General features: G+C 37.7%; 1 protein-coding gene across 1 annotated transcript; it reads left to right on the plus strand.

The window, feature by feature from the left end:
- The first annotated feature begins 602 nt into the window (after window positions 1-602).
- Window positions 603-23594, plus strand: LOC127119155 (methionine aminopeptidase 1B, chloroplastic). Its single transcript, XM_051049342.1, has 11 exons — window positions 603-839; window positions 932-1016; window positions 1337-1574; window positions 4265-4426; window positions 4507-4548; window positions 5496-5567; window positions 9473-9552; window positions 21741-21838; window positions 22423-22470; window positions 23038-23187; window positions 23288-23594. The coding sequence occupies exons 1-10, from the start codon at window positions 716-718 to the stop codon at window positions 23181-23183; spliced, it is 1095 nt and encodes a 364-aa protein (XP_050905299.1). The 5' UTR covers window positions 603-715; the 3' UTR covers window positions 23184-23187; window positions 23288-23594.

The following is a 23594-nucleotide window of genomic DNA, read 5'->3' on the forward strand; positions in this document are numbered from 1 at the left end:
TAATTAAATTTATTTTTAATTAATATATAATTATATTTTGATATATTTTTTTAATCATTATAATTGTGTTTTAAAAAAAAATTGGGTTCATTTATGTAATTAGAACGGGGTCTCCGATATAATTGAGCCAACCCTTATACATAGACATATTGTTTGGTATTTTAGTTAGTAAACAAAAAAAAAATAAAGTATGATACAATCAAATGTTCTTGGTGATCTTCCCTAATGCAAATCTAATCAATGAAGAGTAAGGAGGATGTCAAGGTGTGATCTTAAAGTCAATCCAAATAATAAGATAACATGAGATATCTTAGGGTCAAAATTTGGGTCTATGCAAAATATCTTAAAGAGAGCGATTTAGTCTGAGACTTCGTCTAATAATTTTTTCTTGTAGCTAATTTTTAAATCCATGAAACATGAGACACATAATGGAGTCATTAAGACGAGCTTCAACCGCTACTTCCTCCCACCACACGATCTATTAAGGATTGCCACCGTCACCATTTCGTATTGACATTGGTGTGGAGATCTAAGTTCTAAACGACGGCTCATTCAAGCGTTTTTATTCATATCCGTTGATCTGTGAAGTGATTAAAATGAATGAAGGGTTGAGATGGGTTCACGTTATTGGTATTTACTCCTCTTAGATTTTCAAACAAGTAAATAGATAGGCCAATTTATTTTTTGTACTTTGAAATTCTTTATCTGCTTCTCAATGGCGCTCAATGCTTTGTTGGGACACTCCGCACATCTGAAACTCTCTACTTCATTTCATGGCCAAGTATTATCTTCTTCCTCAAATACTTCTTTTCTGGCTTCTCCTATTTGTCTCCCCCTTGGTTCGTCAATTCTGCTTTTACCACTCTTATTTACCTTTCATTTTCAACTAAACATAAATAAATACGTTGCTTTTCTATGTTAATTATTCCAGGAAACCAATCATTTTTTTCCAAAAAGCATTTTGTGGTTTTTTCTGGCAAGATGTCGGGCTTGGATGAGGCCAGGAGAATCAAAAGGTATCAAATAACCCTAATCTCTTGATTATATTTTTATTCCCGCTTCTCTACTGGACATGTAACTCACTCTAACTAACTGCATCTAAACATGTAACTCACTCTAACTAACTGCATCTAAAGTGTAACTAACTCGGCTGAATCAGCAATGACTAGTTGCACTATATAAATTCATTTTGTTATCTCTCTCTTCTTCAATTTCTCTCGCTTCTTTAATCTTGCATTTTCTTTCTAAGTAAAAGCTTTTATTTATTTATTTACAAGTAGAAAACATGGATTCAAATTTTTGTCAAGATTCTTACTCAATGTTTGCTCGTATGAAGAGAACGTGAACTTCAGGTTGTGAAGAAGGATAGAAAAGGGCCTCCATTAAGGTGTGGAAAAGTATCACCACCTTTATCTGTTCCTGATCACATTCCTAGGCCTCCTTATGTAGGCTCAAATATACTTCCAGAAATTGCAAGTGAATATCAAATTCCTGATTCTCAAGGTATTGCTAAAATGAGGGCTGCATGCAAGCTTGCAGCACGTGTCTTGAACTTTGCAGGAACTTTGGTTAGGGTAAGATTTTCTCCTCTCAGTATTTACTTCCTATATGATATAAGGAAATGTTGGGTTTTTGATAGAGTGTGCAAGGCAGAATGAAGAAAAGATATTAGACTCTACTGTTGTGATATTAAGCTTTATAATAATGTATAATACAACACCTTAACCTAATGCTCCTATTTACGCTAATGATAAATCAAATACCAGTTCTACTATTACTACTAATAAGACTAGTATTCCAAATGCTTTCACAAACAAAAGTTTATCCGAGGATTTTTCATACGCCATATTGTAGTTAGGTAGTCAATCCTAGGTAACGGAGTGGAGCGGTCAACCCTGACAGTGGGACAGCGCGTAGTAGGACTGCACTGTGAGGGGGAAGGAAGACTGAAAACAATAGAACCAGAGAGAAAGTGAGGAACAAAAACTGGAAACAAAGGAGGGAAAACAGAACCTGGTGTGTGCAAGGCTGAACTACGGCGTTGTGGAACTGTCTCTGGAGGAAGGTTTGCACACAAAGAAGAAATTGAACAACTCTACAAAGAGAAAAGAGGAGAAGAAGTAGGATTTGTACGCAAAATGCTCAAAACACCCCTCTAGTGTCTCAATTTTGAAGGGCAAACACAAGTTTTCCATGATCATCATTGTAGAAATAATTATTCAACGTTCTGATTCTAACTCCATAATATGTAATGTTTAGTGTATGTTGTGCAGAGAATAATGCAAAATAGAAACTATACTAGGCTAAGTAATTTCTTCAACTTTCTTCTCCTCCCATTTCATTTACCCAAATTGCATTTATAGTACAATTTGGTGCATCACACAGTACAGATTTCTTAGGCTCAAGGCCGTTACAACAGAAAGCGTAAATTGTGGAAAATAAAATGAGTCATCAAATTCTATAAGCAATAGCCTGTTATTCCCATGCTTGCACCCACTGCTTAATGTTTCTTGTTTCCACCTCCTTTTGCTATTGCGTTCACATAGTCTCCCAAGTATTTGTGCATCTGCTTTTTCCTCTTGGGCCGACTTTGGGGATCTGTAATATCCAGCACTGCTTCATCAGCTGAGTTGGACTTCATCTCCCTATTTTCTCGGGTCATAACATAGTAAATCAAAGTTTCAAATTGCAATATAAAGCAACAATCCAATAATAACAGTGTCGGGACTTGGGAACGGTGAACTAAAGTATCCAATCAGTTTAGATTCACATTAAATGGTGAAATTAAAGGAATAAAAAATTTAGTGGAGATTCATATTAAATGGCATAACCGAAAGAATAAAAACAAAAAGAATAAAATCATAAGACAAATGACTAGAGATTCAGATGTACAACATGTTGCATTGTGCAGCAGCAACTTTTATATGAAGGTCGGAAATTTGAAAGGGATTCTTTGGATTGCACAACAACTTACTCTGTTCATTGTTGGAGATTTGCTGGTAGAAGACCTAATTCAGAAATGGATATGATTTTCTTGAAGGGAACCTAGGAGACGTGTCACAAAGGTCTTGCTCAAAGGTCTTTACTCTAGTCAAACTTTGAACGTAAACACCATGATTCATGAAACAAACAAAGGAAATATGCTTAGAACTTTAGAAGTTGTTTGGTTTGGGCCTTTTTCCTACAAGTGTACTAGCTAAATGATGAATCTGAGCAAGCTTGCCAAACTTTATATGAGGTTACTCATGAGACTCAACTAGATTTTGTATGTGAGTTAACTATATTTTTCTACCTAGACATGTAAACTCAAATGAATCTACAAGATAACTAGAAAGTTTGACAACCATAACATGCTTTTACTCTATTTTGGGGTGTTGAGGGAGGCCACTGTTTAAACTTTGAATTCCTATTACCAGTTGGATGCGCTGATTTCCTTACGTAGTCAAACTTCAAATGTAAATACAATGAAACAAACAAATAAAACATACTATGTTAATAGTGGTGGTGGCACAGAATAGTGGCTAGTCTCCCCCACATGCAGTGACGCAGCACAGAATGAAGTTGCAGTCTTTGTTTGTGCCTACTAATCGCGAGGCCTTTTGTGATTGGTGCACCGCTGCAGGAGCACATTTGATTTTTGGTGTTGAAAACCATAAAATACCCTTACAATAATAGAACCATTAGACAGGTATATTAGGGTTTTCATGCAAAAAACCCTGCTACCCTCTTCTCTTATAGAGCCAACACCCGCTCTGTTATCTTCATTTCCCTCTGCTCTTTCTCTTAGTTTCCCTTTGCCAATCTGTATCCCAGCCTCCTTCACATCCCAACATCCAATGCAACTCCTACTCTTTCTCAAATAGGGATCATGCCGCACCCCCAGTCCCAGTTTAGGGGTTGGCTGCATTGGTCCGAAATCTGGGATTGGCAACATAGGAACCGTGCTCGGAAGTTGTCGTTTTGGGAGTTAAATAGATTTTGTATGCAAGTTAACTAGATTTTACTTCCTCGGATGAGTGTATGAGTTAACTAATGGCCTGAGAACCATAACATGCTTTTATTTTAGTTTGGGGTTTTGAAGGAGGTGTGAAAATTTTAAATACATATTACTAGTAGGATGCATTGATTGAAGAACTTAAATCCAATAATATTTGAGGTTTTGTGACCATAACCTTGATTATGCAAATGCAATTTTTGTTTTTGTTTTGGTATGATATCTAACTTGTTTTTTTTTATCTGACTTGATCTTGCTATACATTGTCAGCCTTCTGTGACAACTAATGAAATTGATAAAGCAGTGCACCAGATGATAATTGATGCTGGTGCTTATCCCTCACCCCTTGGCTATGGTGGATTTCCGAAAAGTGTATGCACATCAGTTAATGAGTGCATGTGCCACGGGATTCCTGATTCTCGGTTGTTGCAGGTTTTACTAGCTACCCCCCAATTTTTTTTAATCCCGGTATACATATAACTCAGAATTGATGACAATTGTCCCTTTTGCAGAATGGCGATATTATCAACATTGATGTGACAGTCTACCTGAATGTATGCTTCTCACTTCTCACTTCTCACTGATATTTTTAGTAGAAATTGGCCCTACATTTCTTCCAAGTTGGATGTTTTCTACAAATTACAGCATTATTTTGGTTGAATCTGAATATTCCACTAATTATTCACAAGGGATTTATTAGTATATATACAACAGAGCAAATACATACATGATCTCATAATATCCAAATCAAATTAATCAGCCTAGCTTCCATAATAGCATGATCCCAACCAAATTTTCACATCTGAAATTCATCCTCATCATATACACCTTAATCAGTGGTCTCTTGTCAGTTAGGTAGTTAGTGAGTATAGTTAGTGAGAATTTGTTACATAAAACTATTGAAGGAGTAGGACATGATGTACATGAGAGGAAGGGATGAGAAGGATGTAGTTAGTTACATTGAGTGAAGGATTGCAGTCTTAGTATTTGGTCTAGGGAGGTGTAATTTGTAAACTAAATTTTTTTTGCAATATCTTTCTTGAATCAGAGGAGGTTTCCCTACATCTTTGTAATAGAATGCCATGCTCCCATCATCTTTTCTCTGTCTATGTTCAAACTGCAAACATATGAACGTAAGTTTGCTTTTAGTCTGCTGAAACACCACCTAGTTAGTAGTGGAATGAAAATTCATTACCACATTTCTGTCAAAAATTACTTCCATATATGTTATCAATAAATTTAATTACTTATGATTATTTTCATGACTTCTTCGTGCATATTATATTTGACTGGTAGTTTTTATGATAGTCTATAGTAGTTTTTTTTCCTTTTCTTTTCAAACATATTCATGTTCTTTTCTTCAATTTTTGACTTGTTCAAACTTATTAATCGTCACCTTTGTGTAGATTCTATTATTGGTACCATGTTAGTTTCCAATATTCTATTTTTATATTTTGTGATATGGTGGTACTTATATTCCCTTCTATATATGATTTGTTAGGGGTATCATGGAGACACATCAAAGACTTTTTTTTGTGGTGAAGTCAGTGATGCATTGAAACACCTTGTTAAGGTAAATAAAAGTCAGCTGATACATGCCAAGAAAAAGAAGCTTCGCTTCGCTTCGCTGCAATCTTATAGTTTTTGTTGATATTTGTAAATATAATATTAAGAATATTTGTATATCGAATAGTCCCATATCGACTATATCATATAATTAGTTATAATCTCTCTCTATATAATAAAGTCTCTGTAGTGCTTTTCAAAACACACGGTTTATTCAAATGTCTCTTAGTTTCTTGTATTTCAACATGATATCTAGAGTCTGCTAAGAGACAATTCTTTCTTCGCCGTGCTTTGCCCGGTTGATCCACTGTCTTCCGGTGAGATTTTTTTTTGCAAGCCGTGTCATCACTCCGGTTTGCTTCTCACTTTTCAAAATTCTCCGGTAACCTACCAGCAGAAGCGCCTCTTCTGGCTACTCCTCCGATCTTCTCTTGGATCTTGGGTCCTTGATTCTGGTGTGTCTGATCATGTTACCGGTAATAATTTTTTTTTCTCTTCCCTCTCTACATCCGGTTTCTTACCTACTATAACTTCTGCCAATGGTTCTCAAACCCGATCCGAAGGGATTGGTACTGTTCGAATTCTACCTTCTCTCTCGGTTACTTCTGTCCTCTATGTACCTAATTGTCCATTTAATTTACTTTCAGTCAGTTGTTTAACTCGTTTTCTTGATTGTAGTGTCACCTTCACTAATAATAATGTTACCCTGCAGGATCGGAGTTCGGGACGGACGATTGGTGCCGGATGTGAGTCTCAAGGCCTTTATTACCTCTCAGTGTCATCTCAGACATACTCAGCCAAAGATTCTCCACTAACTATCCATGCTTAGTTACGTCATCCTAGTCTTTCCAAACTACATAAGTTGATGCCAAATTTATCGAAAGTATCTAATTTACATTGTGAGTCGTGTCAGTTAGGGAAACACGCTCGTGGTCAGTTTCCCAATCGAGTCAATAAACGAGTTTCGTCCCCTTTTGCTTTAGTTCACATCGATGTTTGGTGTCCCTCGCGTACTGTCTCTACTCTTGAGTCTAGGTATTTTGTCACCTTTATTAATGATTTTTCACGTTGCACGTGGTTATTCTTAACGAAGAATAGATCTGAATTATTTTCTATTTTTGAACAATAAGAACTCAATTCGGTGTGTCTATCCGTACCTTAAGAAGTGACAATGCCCGTGAATATTTATCCTAACAATTTCAGAATTTCATGTCACGCAATGGTATTCTCCATCAAACATCTTGCCCTCACACACCTCAACAAAACGGGGTAGTCGAACGCAAAAATCGGCATCTTGTAGAAACCACTCGGACCCTACTTCTCCATGGTAATGTTCCACTTCGGTTTTGGGGGATGCTGTGCTAACGGCATGTTATCTTATAAATCGCATGCCTTCATCTGTCCTTAAAAATAAAATCCCTCATTCAATCCTTTTTCCCAATTTCCCACTTCACCCAATTCCTCCCCGAGTCTTCGGGTCCACATGTTTTGTACACAATTTCTCTCCCGGTCTTGATAAACTCTCAGCTCGATCACTAAAGTGTGTCTTTCTTGGTTATCATCGATCCTAAAAAGGTTATCGTTATTCACATACTCTACAACGATACCTAGTATCGACCGATGTTACCTTCTTCGAGTCGGTTCCATATTTCGAGTCCAGTCACGTAACTCTAGAACCTATTCAAGAAAGTACTTTCACATCTTTTCCGGCAGTTATTAATGTCCCACCTATCATCATCCCCCATCAGTCTAGGGCTCCTGACCGACCCACTTCTCGACCACTTCAAACATATCAGCGTCGTCACCCAACGCCTGCCGTCCCTGTCCCTGAGGTCATTGCAGACTCTCCTCCGAGGCCTCCGCCATCACCGGATCTGATCCTGCAACCTGAGTCCGATCTTCCGATTGCCCTTCGAAAAGGTATACGTCAAACATGAAATCCTTCTCCACATTATATTGATTTATGTTATCATCGTCTTTCCCCTTTGCAGTATACTTGTTTGTCTTCTTTGTCTTCTGTTTCTATTCCTAAAACTCCATGTGAAGCATTGTCTCACCCTGAGTGGAGGCAAGCAATGATTGCTGAAATGTGTGCCCTTCAAAGCAGTGGTACCTGGGAATTGGTTCCTCTACCCCATGAGAAATCTTTAGTAGGTTGTCGTTGACTTTATACAGTGAAGGTTGGTCTAGATGGTAAGATTGATCGATTTAAAGCTCGCTTGGTAGCCAAAGGATAGACTCAGATTTTTGGATTGTATTATAGTGATACCTTCTCGCCTGTAGCCAAGATGACATCTGTTAGACTTCTTCTAGCCATTGCAGCCATTCGACATTGGCCTCTTCATCAATTTGACATCAAAAATGCCTTTTTACATGGTGATCTTGAAGAGGAAGTATATATGGAGCAACCACCTGGATTTGTTGCTCAGGGGGAGTCATCGAATATGGTGTGTAGGTTACACAGGTCTCTTTATGGTCTTAGCAATCTCCGAGAGTTTGGTTCGACAGATTCAGCATTGTAGTACAACAGTTTGGTATGGTCCGTAGTGAAGCTGACCATTCTGTTTTTTATCGTCACTCAGCCCAAGAGTGTATTTATCTTATTGTGTATGTAGATGATATTGTCATAACTAGTAGTGATCAGCAGGGTATACTCCAGTTAAAGCAACATCTCTCAAATCAATTTCAGACAAAAGATCTTGGTAAACTTTGTTATTTCTTGGGTATTGAGGTAGCCCAATCTATAGATGGTTTGATGATTTCTCAACGGAAATATGCTATGGATATTTTGGAAGAAACAAGTTTGTTGAATGCTAAACCAGTTGATACTCCTATGGATCCAGGTGGCAAACTACTACCCAATCAGGGGGAGCCTCTATCTGACGCAGGAAGGTATAGAAGATTGGTTGGAAAGTTGAATTATCTCACAGTCACCCGTCCAATCATTTCTTTTGCAGTTAGTGTGGTAAGTCAGCTCTTAAACTCCCTTTGTCAGGAACACATGGATGCTGTTATCTGGATTCTGAGATACATCAAACGTGCTCCAGGAAAAGGTCTAGTGTATGAAAATAAAGGGCATACTCAAATAGTTGGATACTTCGATGCTGATTGGACAGGGTCACCCATTGATAGACGATCCACCTCTGGGTATTGTGTACTTGTTGGAGGAAATCTTATATCCTGGAAAAGTAAGAAACAAAACGTAGTTGCAAGATCAAGCGCCGAGGCAGAGTATAGGGCCATGGCAATGACAACAAGTGAACTTATTTGGTTCAAACAGTTGTTCAAGGAACTTCAAATTGAAGAAGCAAGATCAATGACACTTATTTGTGATAATCAAGCCGCATTGCACATTGCTTCAAATCCAGTCTTCCATGAGATGACCAAACATATTGAGATAGACTGTCACTTTGTCCAAGAGAAAATCAAATCAGGTGACATCGTCACAAACTTTGTCAACTCTAGTGATCAATTGGCAGACGTGTTCACAAAATCTCTGCGAAGCCCCAGAAGTAATTATATATGTAACAAGCTTTGTGCATTTGACTTATATGCTCAAGCTTGAGGGGGAGTGTTGATATTTGTAAATATAATATTAAGAATATTTGTATATCGAATAGTCCCACATCGACAATATCATGTAATTAGTTATAATCTCTCTCTATATAATAAAGTCTCCGTAGTGCTTTTCAAAACACACGGTTTATTCAAATGTCTCTTAGTTTCTTGTATTTCAACAGTTTTCATTGTAATAGTATTGCCTGTATTTCATTTCATTGATGGCACATTACTTTCTTTATATATTTGCATTTTTTCTCAAACATGAACTTTAATTCCTCCTTAAGCAATGCCATTTGTGCAATTATTTAGAACATTCATTTAGTCACGTGCAAATTGTTTATATGTTGATAGGTAAGTGAAGAGTGCTTGGAGAGAGGAATAGGCGTTTGCAAGAACGGTGCTCCTTTTAAGAAAATTGGAAAGATAATCAGGTATATTTTTGCTTTATCTTACCGACTAAAACCTATATGTTTGAAAATTTAATATTGCCAGCATGGGTACTACAATAAATGTTAAAGATGATTTCCTTCCTTTAGTTTGTAATTGTAAGCTATTCTTCCAACAATAAAATGTAAGGGAAGATTTAGATGCTCATGCTCTATGTTTGAGTGCCAAAACCCAAGACTAAGAAAAACATTAAAATTAATTAAATAAAATAATAAAAGCCATTTGATTTCATTGATTTGATTTTCAAAATAACACACTACATTCTAAATATATCATGCCTATACATGTGGCACAATCCTAAGGACTTAATATGAAACTTCTAGAATATATATTAACTAATATATTAAAAATAGAAAACACGCAACTAACTTCAAATTTTTGTTTGAGTAAATAGACCTAAGTAACCCGAGGATAGTTATCAATAAAGGTTACGAATCGACAGACACCTGAAATATTTGGAATATTAGATGGACCCCACACATTTGTATGAATTAGATAAAACTAAAAAATACTCATTTTATTACTAAAGAAAAAAGGTACACACTTGTGTTTAGCAAGTTCACACACATCATAATGAAGACTTTCAACATCTAATGTTTTAAATAAAACAGAAAATAACTGTTTAATGACTCTAAACGAAGGATGACCCAGATAACAATGGTATAAGAGAACCTTTTCCTTATTGCTCTTTATCGATTCTGAAAAAAAGGAATTGTTGCTGAGAAATTTGGGTTTGAATCTTTGTTATCCAAGTACTAAAGACCATCCATTCTCTAGCACTTCCAACCGTTCTCCCCGAATTCTTGTCTTGAAAAACACAAGAGTTATTATAGAAAATAACATTACATGATAGGTCTTTTGTGAGTTTTTGCATGAAATTAGACTAGTAGACAATTTGGAATATGAAAGACGTTGTTAAGGGTCATGGATGAGTTAATTTGAATTGTTCCTTGACCTGCTATAGTTATAAGAGTACCATCTGCAGTGGATATTTTTTTGTTACTAGGACAAGACAAATAAGTGGCGAAGTGTGTGGATAAAAGTGTCATGTGATCAATGGCTCCAGAATCCATATCCAATATTGTTTAAAGGGAATATTTGAAGCATTAAGTCCAAATGAAAATGGAGATTTGTCAAAAGAAAAAGAAAATAGAAACATACCTGAATGTGTTATAAAGTACAAGTACTTGTTGGTTTATCCTACTTTCTTACCTAGCTAGCATTGTTGAGCTCTTCACAGGTGGTGTTGTCAGCATTAACCCCATTTTACTTTATTCACTTCTCACTATAGCCACTACCTCATTAATGTTTGATACTTTTTCTTTGCCAAAAATTTGTATTCTAACTTGATCTAAGTTAGAGTTTAGCCGTTAGTGTTTTCACCTTCACATCATATATTTGAGCAGCATCTTTCGCTTTAGAATAAGTCTCTTCTGATGCTTTCCAAATCTCCTTTGTCTTGCTTAGGAACATGCAAGTGTCACTAATTTCAGGAATCATTGAACGCTATAACCATGCACTAATGGTGGAATCTTCTGTATCCCACTTCTGAAACTTGGGATATGTCTTGTTTAGAGGTTCTTCGGTTAGGTGTCTTGCTTTCCCTTTATCTTTCAAGGTTGTTTTTACGATTTGAGACCATTTTAAATAATTCTTTTCTTGCAACTTGTAAACCGGAGGGATGTTTGGAAATTTTGATTCTGATTTGTAATCATCTGCTTCATCTTTAACGCTAGCCAGGAAGAACAATTTTTTTTAAAAGTTAATAGTGCCTCTGCGATGAACAGTATTGCGCTTGAATAGTGGTTCCGACGATGAACAGTACCACATATAAACAATATTTTTGGAGATGAATAGTGCAACACGCTGAACAATATTTGCGGAGATGAACAATCCCGGGGGTGAACAATGATTCTGGACCCAAAAAACCCGCAATGACGACAACTAGGGTTTTGATAAAGGAACTGCAATTAAGACAACTAGGGTTTTGTAAAAAGAATGCAATTAAGACAGGGTTTTGAAAAAGGATCCGCAATTAAGGCAGCTAGGTTTTTTTTTATGCGGAAGCGAAACTCTCTCGAACGAGAGCTCGTGATTCCATACTTGAATCTGAATATTATTGATAATAATAAATAGACAAACACTAATCTTTTTAAATAGAGTATTCTGACCTAATGAACCTTGCTAAATACCCAAAGCTAAATTACTACTCCTTCCGTTCCTTTTTAAGTGTCTCTTTTATATAAAAAATTTGTTACATTTTAAGTGTCATTTTCAAAGATTAAGATAACATCAATTGTCATTTTGTCAAAATTGCCCATAATTATTTATTAAAGAAAGAGAAAAAGTTAAATGTATAAATAAATAGATAGGGGTATTATAGGTAAAAAGACAATTATTAATTGAAAAGTAGTAAATTTGATTAGTTTCATTGGTATGCGTAAAAAGTCAAAGAAAGACAATTAAAAAGGAACGGAGGGAGTAATAATATGAAAATGATAATAGTAAATAATACTCCTTCCGTTTCTTTTTAAGTGTCATTTTTTTATTTTTTACACATATCAAGAAAATTAATCATTATTGTTACTTTTCAAACAATAATTCTTCTTTTACCTATAATATCTTTAGTTATTATTACATTCATTTTACTTCTTTTTTTTCTCTCTTTATATGTAAATAATTACTGAGGCAATTTTGACAAAAGTGCAATTAATGCTATCTTGAATTTTAGAAATGACACTTAAAAAGGAAATGAGGAAGTACTAAAATAGCAATAATAAAACTACTATTATAACATGTTGATATTTGTAAATATATAGTGTTGAGAATATTTGTATATAGAATAGTCCCACATCGACTATATCATGTAATTAGTTGTAATCTCTCTATATATAATAAAGTCTCCGTAGTGCTTTTCAAAACACACGGTTTTTAATCTAAACGTGTCTTAGTCTCTTCTAATTCAATATGGTATCTAGAGCCTACTAAGAGACAAGTCTTCGCCATGCTTTACCCGGTTGACCCACTGTCTTCCGGTGAGATTTTTTTTTGCAAACCGTGTCATCACTCCGGTTTGCCTCTCACTTCTCAAAATTCTCAGGTAAAACCACCTTGCCTCTCACTTCATCAAACAATCCCGATTTTGTTTCTTTAAGCCATGGGAGATATTGATTCTGTCTCGTTTACTAAAGTTCCGCTTATCCCATGTGAAAAACTAATTGGATCAGCCAACTACAACATATGGGCTCGTGCTGTCGATATGTGGTTTCATGGTTAGGGATATGAAGATCACCTAACCACAAAATTGGCTGATGTTGCCGCCGCAAAACTCGCTAAATGGAAGAAAATTAATGCCTCTCTATGTACTTAATTATGGTTTTCCATCGCACCTAACCTCCAAGCGCAGTATCAAGCCTTCTCCACTTGCAATGAGGTTTGGGAAAAGGCTAAGAAAGTCTTCTCCAACGACGTTCATTGTCTATACAGTGTCATCCTCAAACTCGACACACTGAAGTTGCAAAATATGGATATGCAAGCCTATCTGAGTAAGTTTGATGCCTTGAAAGCGAGTTACGCAACCCTCATGCCTTATGCAAAAATGCAACAGCTCATTCCGAACAACAGAGTAAATTTTTCATGGTCATGGCACTTAAGGGACTACCACCAGAACTCGAGTCTGTTCGTAACCAGATTCTATCAGGTACTACTGTTCCTAACTATGATGCAGTTAGTGAACAACTGTTGCGTTTGGCTACACCCCATGCATTTGGTCTGGTTTTCCCTCCATCTATTGTTGCTCCGACACCAGGTGACACTGTTGCCCTTGCATCTCTTGGCAACAATCAGAATCGCCTTCGAGGAGGGTCATCCAACACCAAACCCTGTCCCAAGTGTGACCATTGTAACCGGCTTGGACGTACTATCGACCGTTGTTGGAAGTTACATGGCAGACCTCCACGCCAGGTAAATGCAACTCAAATTGATAATCCAAACACTATGCAAACTTTACCTTCTCTTCAGAGCCCTACGCCAAGCTACGAGGATTTTCTCAAGTGGTGTCAGACTAATCAGACCTCTGGTTCCACGGCTTCGGTTGCACACACTGGTAATTCATCTGTTTTCTTCTCTCAATCATCTCCTATTGGTCTTTGGGTCCTCGATTCTGGTGCGTCTGATCATGTTACCGGTAATAAAGGTCTTTTTTCTTCCCTCTCTACCTCTGGTTTCTTACCGAGTATAACTTTCGCAAATGGTTCTCAAACCCGATCCCAAGGGATTGGTACTGTTCAAATTCTACCATCTCTCTCTGTGACTTCTGTCGTATATGTACCTAATTGTCCATTTAATTTACTATCAGTCAGTCGTTTAACTCATTCCCTTAATTGTTCTATCACCTTTATTAATAGTAATGTTACTCTTCAGGATCAGAGTTCAGAATAGACGATTGGCGTCGGATGTGAGTCTCAAGGCCTCTACTACTTCTCTATGTCATCTACCACATGCTCCACCACAAATTCTCCACTCACTATACATGCGCAGTTAGGTCATCCAGGTCTTCCCAAGCTACAAAAGTTGATGCCTAGTTTATGTAAATTATGCAGTTTACATTGTGAGTCTTGTCAGTTAGAGAAACATACTCGTAGTCACTTTCCCGATCGAGTCAATAAATGGGATGCGTCCCCTTTTGCTTTGGTTCACTCCGAACTTTGGGGTTCCTCGCGTACAGTGTCTACTTTTGAGTCTAGATATTTCTTAACTTTTATTAATGATTTTTCACGTTGCACATGACTATTTTTAATGAAGAACATGTCTGAATTGTTTTCTATTTTTGAACAATTTTATCGAGAAATATGAACTCAATTTGGTTTGTCTATTCGTACCTTAAGAAGTGACAATGCACGTGAATATTTATCCAACAACTTCAAACTTTTATGTCATCCAATGGTATTCTGCACCAAACATCTTGCCCTCATACACCCCAACAAAACGGGGTAGCCGAACGCAAAAATCGACATCTTGTAGAAACCACTCGAGCCCTACTTCTCCATGGTAATGTTCCTCTCCGTTTTTGGGGGGATGCGGTGCTCACGGCATGTTACCTCATAAATCGCATGCCCTCATCTGTCCTTAATAATAAAATCCCTCAGTCAATCCTGTTTCCAAACTCTCCTCTCCACCCAATTCCTCCTCGAGTATTCGGGTCTACGTGTTTTGTACACAATCTCTCCCTTGGTCTTGATAAACTAGCCGTTCGATTACTAAAGTGTGTCTTTCTTGGTTATCATCGTTCCCAAAAGGGTTATCGTTGTTATTCTTATACTCTACAACGATACCTCGTATCGGCCGATGTAACCTTCTTCGAGTCTGTTCCATATTTCGAGTCCAACTAAGTATCTCCGGAACCTCTTCAAGAAAGTACTCTCACACCTTTTCCGGCAGTTATTAATGTCCCACCTACCATTATCCTCCACGTGTCTATGGCTCCTGACCCCCCACTTCAAACATATCAGTGTCGTCACCCAACGTCTGTCGTCCCTGCCCCTGAGGTCATACATGTCCCTGAGGTCATTGCAGACTCTCCTCTGACGCCTCCGCCATCACCGGATCCGATCCTGCAACCTGAATCCGATCTTCCAATTGTCCTTCGAAAAGGTATACGTCAAACATGAAATCCTTCTCCACATTATATTGATTTATGTTATCATCGTCTTTCCCCTTTGCAGTATAGTTGTTTGTCTTCTTTGTCTTTTGTTTCTATTCCTAAAACTCCAGGTGAAGCATTATCTCACCCTGAGTGGAGGCAAACAATGATTGATGAAATGTGTGCTCTTCAAAGCAGTGGTACCTGGGAACTGGTTCCTCTACCCCCTGGGAAATCTTTAGTAGGTTGTCGTTGGCTTTATAGAGTGAAGGTTGGTCCAGATGGTAAGATTGATCGATTTAAAGCTCGCTTGGTAGCCAAAGGATGCACTCAAATTTTTGGATTGGATTATAGTGATACCTTCTTGCCTGTAGCCAAGATGGCATATGTTAGACTTCTTCTAGCCATTGCAGCCATTCGACATTAGCCTCTTCATCAACTTGACATCAAAAGTGCTTTTTTTCATGGTATTCTTGAAGAGGAAGTATATATGGAGCAACCACCTGGATTTGTTGCTCAGGGGGAGTCATTGAATATGGTGTGTAGGTTACACAGGTCTCTATTAGAATTCATAGTAGTGAAGAACTTTTCATTATCTGTTATAACAGAATTCTGTTATGAGTTCTTTACAAACAGTAGCACACAGTTGCATTTATAGTAGCAACTGTGTGACCTGCTACAGCAGGTTACTTGTTGCTGAGACTTGACACATGTCAGTCATTACAAGGTAAACTAGACTTAACCTCTCTCTCTTAGTTATACTCTAATACCCCCCCCCACAAACTCAAGGGGAGCTACTGTTAGCAACTCTGAGTTTGTGCCGAAGTTCCAGGAACTTTGTAGAAGAAAGAGGCTTAGTGAGGGCATCCGCAATTTGATCCACACCAGGAATGTGAGCAACTCTGATTTGCTTTGCAATAACCTTTTCTCGAACAAAAAAGAGATCAATCTCCATATGTTTAGTCCGCGAGTGCATGATGGGATTATGTGCCAGCATCACTGCAGATTGATTGTCACAGAGCACCAAGGGCTGTTGAGTAGAAACACACAGTTCAGATAATAAAGTCTGAAGCCACAGTAGGTCAGCAGTGGCTTGAGCTAAGCTTCGATACTCAGCTTCTGTGCTGGACCTAGCAACTACAGGTTGCTTTTTAGACCACCAAGAGACCAAGTTGCCTCCAAAATAAATGGCTGCACCAGAGGTGCTTCTTCGGTCATCTGGGTCAGAGGCCCAGTCAGCATCACAAAAGACTTGAAGAGAGGGAGGACTAGAGGAAGTGTAAGGGGACAGATGAAGCCCATACTGAATAGTGCCCTGGAGGTACCGTAGAATTCGTTTGACAGCAACCCAGTGTGATTCTAGAGGATGAGACATAAATTGACAAACTTTATTGACTGCATAGGCAATATCAGGCCTGGTGATAGTGGCATATTGGAGGGCACCAACAACAGACCTGTACATGTATGGATCAGCAAGGGCAGGTGACCCAAGTTTGGTGAGTTTACAAGAGGACTGCATAGGAGTGGTTACAGAACTAGAGCCAGCCATGTTAGTTCTCTGCAGTAAATCTCTAACATATTTGGTTTGAGTGAGAAACATGGATCCTTGAGCAGAAGGCTTGACTTCAATGCCAAGAAAATAATCCAAATTACCAAGATGTTTGAGGGAAAAATCAGAGTTGAGTTTGTTGATAATGGAGGTGAGCAGAGTAGTATTGTTGCTAGTGATGATTATATCATCAACATATACTAACAAGTAAACAGTGCTGCCATGGGAGGCAAAGATGAACAAGGAGGGATCACATTTGCTGGGTTTAAATTGCAACTTGAGCAGGGCTGCCTGTAGTCTTTCAAACCATTGTCTAGGGGCCTGTTTTAAGCCATAAAGAGCTTTGTGTAGCCGGCACACCAGAGAAGAATCAGAGGTAATAAAGCCTGGGGGTTGATCCATATACACCTCTTCATGGAGCAGCCCATTGAGGAAGGCATTATTAACATCAAGCTGCTGGATTGACCACTTATGTGTGAGAGCCATGGTGAGGATGAGTCTGATGGTTACTGGTTTTACCACAGGGGAGAAGGTCTCATTGAAATCAAAACCCTGTTTCTGGTGAAAGCCTTTGGCTACCAGGCGTGCCTTATACCTGCTGATTGAGCCATCGGGATTTTCCTTGATGCGAAAAACCCATTTGCAACCAATAGACTGCCTGTTGGGAGGAAGAGGGACCAGAGACCAAGTGTTATTTTTACACAATGCATCAAATTCAGACTGCATAGCAGCTTTCCAATTATCATCAGTGAGAGCTTGTTTGACAGATTTGGGCTCAGTGTGAGTGAGTAACAAAGTGAAATGCTGTCTAGGTTGAATAAACCCTGATTTAGCCCTGGTTTGCATAGGGTGTTGGTTAACAGGTTTGGAGTTAATAGGTACAGCATTTGTGGGGAGGGAGGGTGGTGTGAGAGGCAAAGGAGACACTGCAGGTGCAGGAGTGGACTCAGGAGAGCTGACGGACTGCCTTGGAGAGGTAGTAGAGGCAGGTGAGATGTCTACAGCAGGGGAAAAGGGCACTGCTGTCAGAGGAACAGGTTTAGGCAGAGAAACAGTAGAGAAAAGTGACTCTAAGGAAGATGCACAATGTTGTGTGGCAGGGCTGTTACCACTGCTGGTAGGAGGGCTAGGCGGTGAAAACAGTTCAACGTAAGGAAACCTGGACTCATTAAAAAGCACATCCTTGGAAATGTATAATTTTCCACAGGGAGAAAGACACTTGTACCCCTTGTGAGAAGTGGAATAACCCAAAAACAAGCACTCTTGAGACCTAAAATCCAGTTTGTGGGAATGATAAGGTCTCAATAAAGGAAAACAGGCACAACCAAATACTCTCAAGAATTTGTAGTCAGGTGTAGTGTGAAACAACATAGAATAGGGTACTTGAAATTGAATGGCTGCAGAGGGAAGCCTATTGATAAGAAAAACAGCAGTTGGAAAAGCATAATCCCAGTAGGTCAGAGGTAAGGATGCTTGACTCAACAGTGTTAAACCTAAATCCACAATATGCCTGTGCTTTCTTTCCACCACACCATTTTGGTGATGTGTGTGAGGACAAATAACTCTGTGGACTATGCCCAAGTCAGTCAAAAATTTGTTAAAAGGACGAAATTCCCCACCCCAATCAGTCTGAACAGCTTTAATGGAAAAGCCAAGTTGCAGTTCAACAAGAGACTTAAACTGTTTAAAAACACCAAGAGCTTCAGCTTTGGATTTCAGTAAGTATAGCCAAGTAAACTTGGAAAATGCATCAACAAAGGATATATAATATGTGAACCCTTGTGTAGAGGGTTGAGGAGAAGGTCCCCATAAGTCACAGTAAACAAGTTCTAAAGGATGATTATAAGTGGTGTGTGAGGATGGTGAATGCAGTCTATGAGCCTTGCCCATACAACAGGCAGAACAGAAAAATTCATGAGTTTTATTGCTGAAAGAGAGATTACAATTTTGTAGCACCAACCTCAAAGTATTAACATTGGGGTGGCCTAATCTTAGATGCCAAACATTTGATAAGGAAGGGGAAAGACTAACAGAATTAACAGAAGGTACAATTTTATTTGAAGAATCTAGAGACATGGCAGACTTGGAAACGTTAAGCAGACTTGGAAACTCATAGAGCCCATCAGAACCAACTTTACCAGCTAGCAGGACAGCATTAGAGACCTGACATTTCACAAAGCATGTATCAGCTGTGAAAAGAAAATAAACACGATTGTCACGACAAAACTGACTGACACTTATGAGATTTTTGGTGATTGAAGGCACATGTAATAGATTATTAAGAGTGAGAGGTGTGTGTGGATGATTTTGAGATAAAAATTGACTAGAACCAGCAGAATTAATAACCAAACCTTGACCATTGCCTATGTATATCTGTTCATGTCCCTCAAAAGGAGTAACTTGTTGCAAGTTATTGGCATCATTGGTGACATGATAGGAAGCACCTGAGTCAGGGTACCAAGAAGCAGCTGATGTAGAGGGAGCAGTATTGGCAATGAAGGTGCTTGGAGGAGGATAGGCACTTGATGACCTAGGTTGAGGAGCTTGAGGTCTAGTCCACACATTAGCAGGAAATTGACCATAAGGCACTGGAGGAACAAGCCATGGAGTTGCAGTGTAAGGATTGCTGGGATGAACAGTAGGTTGGAACTGTTGATTGAACCGATGCCAACAATTTAGAGCAGAATGTCCAACTTTGGAGCACACCTGACATTGAACATTGGAGTTTCTGCCACCTCTACCTTTTCCACGACCTCCTCTATTAGACCTACCACCTCTGAAACTAGAATATTCAGGTTCAACATATTAGAATTCATAGTAGTGAAGAACTTTTCATTATCTGTTATAACAGAATTCTGTTATGAGTTCTTTACAAACAGTAGCACACAGTTGCATTTATAGTAGCAACTGTGTGACCTGCTACAGCAGGTTACTTGTTGCTGAGACTTGACACATGTCAGTCATTACAAGGTAAACTAGACTTAACCTCTCTCTCTTAGTTATACTCTAATAGTCTCTTTATGGTCTTAAGCAATCTCCGAGAGCTTGGTGCGGCAGATTCAACACTGTAGTACAACAGTTTGGTATGGCCCGTAGTGAAGCTGACCATTCTGTTTTTTATTGTCACTCAGCCCAAGGGTGTATTTATCTTATTGTGTACGTAGATGATATTGTCATAACTGGTAGTGATCAGCAGGGTGTACTCCAGTTAAAACAACATCTCTCGAATCAATTTCAAACAAAAGATCTTGGTAAACTCCGTTATTTCTTGGGTATTGAGGTAGCCCAATCTAAAGATGGTTTGGTGATTTCTCAGCGGAAATATACTATGGATATTTTGGAAGAAACAGGTTTGTTGAATGCTAAATCAGCTGATACTCCTATGGATCCAAGTGTCAAACTACTATCCAATCAGGGGGAGCCTCTATCTAACTCAGGAATGTATAGGAGATTGGTTGGAAAGTTGGATTATCTCACAGTCACTCGTCCAGACATTCTTTTACAGTTAGTGTGGTAAGTCAGTTCTTAAATTCTCCTTGTCAGGAACACATGGATGTTGTTATCCGGATTCTGAGATACATCAAATGTGCTCCCGAAAAATGTTTAGTGTATGAAGATAAAGGACATACTCAGATAATTGGATACTCTGATTCTGATTGGGCAGGGTCACCCATTGATAGACGATCCACCTCTGGGTATTGTGTACTTGTTGGAGGAAACCTTATATCCTGGAAAAGTAAGAAACAAAACGTAGTTGCAAGATCAAGCGCTGATGCAGAGTATAAGGCCATGGCAATGGCAACATGTGAACTTATTTGGTTAAAACAGTTACTCAAGGAACTTCAAATTGAAGAAGTAAGATCAATGACATTTTTTGTGATAATCAAGCTGCATTGTACATTGCTTCAATGATAATCAAACATATTGAGATAGACTGTCACTTTGTTACAGAGAAGATCGAGTCAGGTGACATCGTCACAAACTTTGTCAATTCTAATGATCAATTGGCAGATGTGTTTACAAAATCTCTGCGAAGTCCCAAAACTAATTATATATGTAACAGACTTGATGCATTTGACTTATATGCTCAGACTTGAGGAGGAGTGTTGATATTTGTAAATATATAGTTTTGAGAATATTTGTATATAGAATAGTCCCACATCGACTATATCATGTAATTAGTTGTAATCTCTCTATATAAAATAAAGTCTCCGTAGTGCTTTTCAAAACACATGGTTTAACCTAAATGTCTCTTAATCTCTCCTAGTTCAATATAACATATTTATAACACTAGCTTATTCTCATAATCTAAATTACTCATAATAGACTTCAATCATCAATTTCCTCTTTCAATCCTTCTTTGTCTCTTGCTCCTTTTGAATTTAGAGTCCCTTAGTTTCCTAATAGTTCTTTTAAGCTTCAATTTTGTGAAAGAGGAGTTGGGGAAATGGAGTTCGACGCAGGGAGAAGAAGATGGAGGGGAGTTGCTGCATTTTTTGTTTTCCCATTTGTGTCCTTTGAGTCTTGTATATTATCATGTTCAAATTGCCATAACTAACCAATATATTTGTATATTTTCCCATTTATTAAATATTAAATATTTTTAATTTTAATCTCTTTATAAGGCGGGTATTGGTGGCGGGGTGAGTTTTATATGGAGAGTCACGGAGGCAAAACACATCCCCCCATTGCCATAACTAGCCAATATACTGCCACCTTAAATAATCACCAGTCTGTTGTAACTGTCTAGGGTGGTTCCTGTTCATTCTAGTTATGCTTTTTTACTGTGAACAGCTAGCACAATTTTCTTCCTATGACATTGCGATTTTGTACTTTAATTTTGAGTTATAGTGATTGTTTACGCATCTTTCTTTTTTATAGATTGTTGATTCGATGATTGTTTGTATGAATGATGATGAGATGTGCAATTGATGACTTCATATATATATTTTCAAGTGTTTTCTTTTGTAACATTATCTCAGCCAGCATGCTGAAAAGTATGGCTACAGTGTAGTGGAGCGTTTTGTTGGGCATGGTGTTGGAACAGTGTTTCATTCTGAGCCGCTTATTTTTCATCATCGTGAGTGACCTATCATCTTAGATAATTTCTTCATCACATTGCTATTTCTATCATTAGATAGTTGTCTAAAATAAGAAACCTGTTAAACCGCACTTATTATGATTGAATCTTAACAATGACTACCTAACTGAATTATTTGTGTTATTTACAAGTAACTTAAATTGCTTGGTAGTCCTTAATTTTTACTTTCGAACTAAGATCTCCAGCTCTTATTATGACAGGTCATATTTTTGAAAGTTTTTGGTTGTTTGAAAAACCTGAAAGGCTGGTTTTTTGGATTGGTTTGTTTATTGTAATAAACTATTCCTATTTTTTAGGCAATAGTTGGTCCTAGTGGAAAAGTTGTTATCCTAGGCAAACCAATCATATATTGTTGTGGTTTGCATTCTAAAACTTCCCTGTATCTGGTATCAATGAAAGTGCTACATATCCTCTTGTTTGCATTAGCATTTACTAATGCAGAAAGATTCTGTAGATAGTAGCAAACCAATCGTCTTGTAGTATGATTTTTTTTTTAATTAACAGAATTTTTCACCTTTTATTTCTAAAGTTATGATTTCTAACTTTTTATCATTCCTTGATAGGAAATGACGAAGGAGGTTGCATGGTTGAAGGTCAAACATTTACAATTGGTAAGTGGATTGTAGATTTTTCCAAATATTGTAGGTGATCATTGCTACTATTTCTTTGCTATACTGCTTCACTTGTTGTGTCTGGAAAATTTGTGAGTGATGTGCCTGCCCATAATCTATTTTATAAAATTTGACTCCTATATTTTAAAAGGATACAGGAGGTAAGCTTCCGTCTGTATTGCATTTTAGGTTTCCAGTGGCATGGTGCCTTTTGCTTGAAAGAAAAGTTAGGGTATCACAAAATTGAATGGATTTTTGAAGTTACCCTGTGAATAAGTACATTTAGGGTATCACAAAGTTGAATGGATTTTTAAAGTTACTCTGTGAATAAGTACATTTAAATATACTTCATAGTCATTTAGGGTATCACAAAATTGAATGGATTTTAAAAGTTACTCTGTGAATAAGTACATTTAAATATACTTCATAGTCATTTAGGATACTGCAAGTTCATGCTGGAGCAGTGGATACTGCATGTTCATGCTGATCAATTGCTCTCCGTAACTGTTAAACTGGTGATGTCTTGAAATTGAATGATGATCCTGTAAAAATTCTATTAAACTGCAGAGCCTATACTTACCATGGGAAGCACTGATTGCATTACATGGCCTGACAACTGGACAGCAGTTACAACTGATGGTAGTCGGGCAGCACAGTTCGAACATACCATTTTGATAACTAAGACTGGAGCTGAAATTTTGACTACATGTTGATGTGGTAATTTCATTTTCTTTTCTTTAAACTACCATGTGATAATATAAAATCTGAATTATGTTTATAACCTTGTATCTAAGTTGCTTAATGTCTCTGCCTTCAGTTTCCTTCTGGAGGATTATGCACAAGGGAGAAACCCATTCTCTTTTGCGTAGATTCAACATTACTATTTCTATCAGCAAATATGAAGTTACTGCTGTACATCTAGTGAAAAACCTGCTGAGATGACCATCTGGAAGCTGGTAGATTTAGTGCTTTTATCAAGAAAAATAACTTCTTAGGTAAATAGGAGAAACTGTTGTGTTTTAAAAGTTGTATCTGTTTTTCTTTTGGGTAACAGAAAACAAAAATGTTGATAGAAGAAACTGATATGAACCTCTAGAATTTATTATTTTATTTACTTTTTATAA

Source organism: Lathyrus oleraceus, chromosome 2 (assembly GCF_024323335.1).
Source record: "Lathyrus oleraceus cultivar Zhongwan6 chromosome 2, CAAS_Psat_ZW6_1.0, whole genome shotgun sequence".
In the NCBI taxonomy this organism is placed as follows: Eukaryota; Viridiplantae; Streptophyta; class Magnoliopsida; order Fabales; family Fabaceae; genus Lathyrus; species Lathyrus oleraceus.

What these genes read in the sequence shown, in the direction of transcription:
- LOC127119155 (XM_051049342.1), top strand. Translation starts at nt 716, where the DNA reads ATGGCGCTCAATGCTTTGTTGGGACACTCCGCACATCTGAAACTCTCT. An exon ending in GAGGCCAGGAGAATCAAAAG is followed by an intron (nt 1,017 to 1,336) that starts GTATCAAATAAC and finishes GCTCGTATGAAG; the next exon opens with AGAACGTGAACTTCAGGTTG. An exon ending in GCCGCTTATTTTTCATCATC is followed by an intron (nt 21,839 to 22,422) that starts GTGAGTGACCTA and finishes ATTCCTTGATAG; the next exon opens with GAAATGACGAAGGAGGTTGC.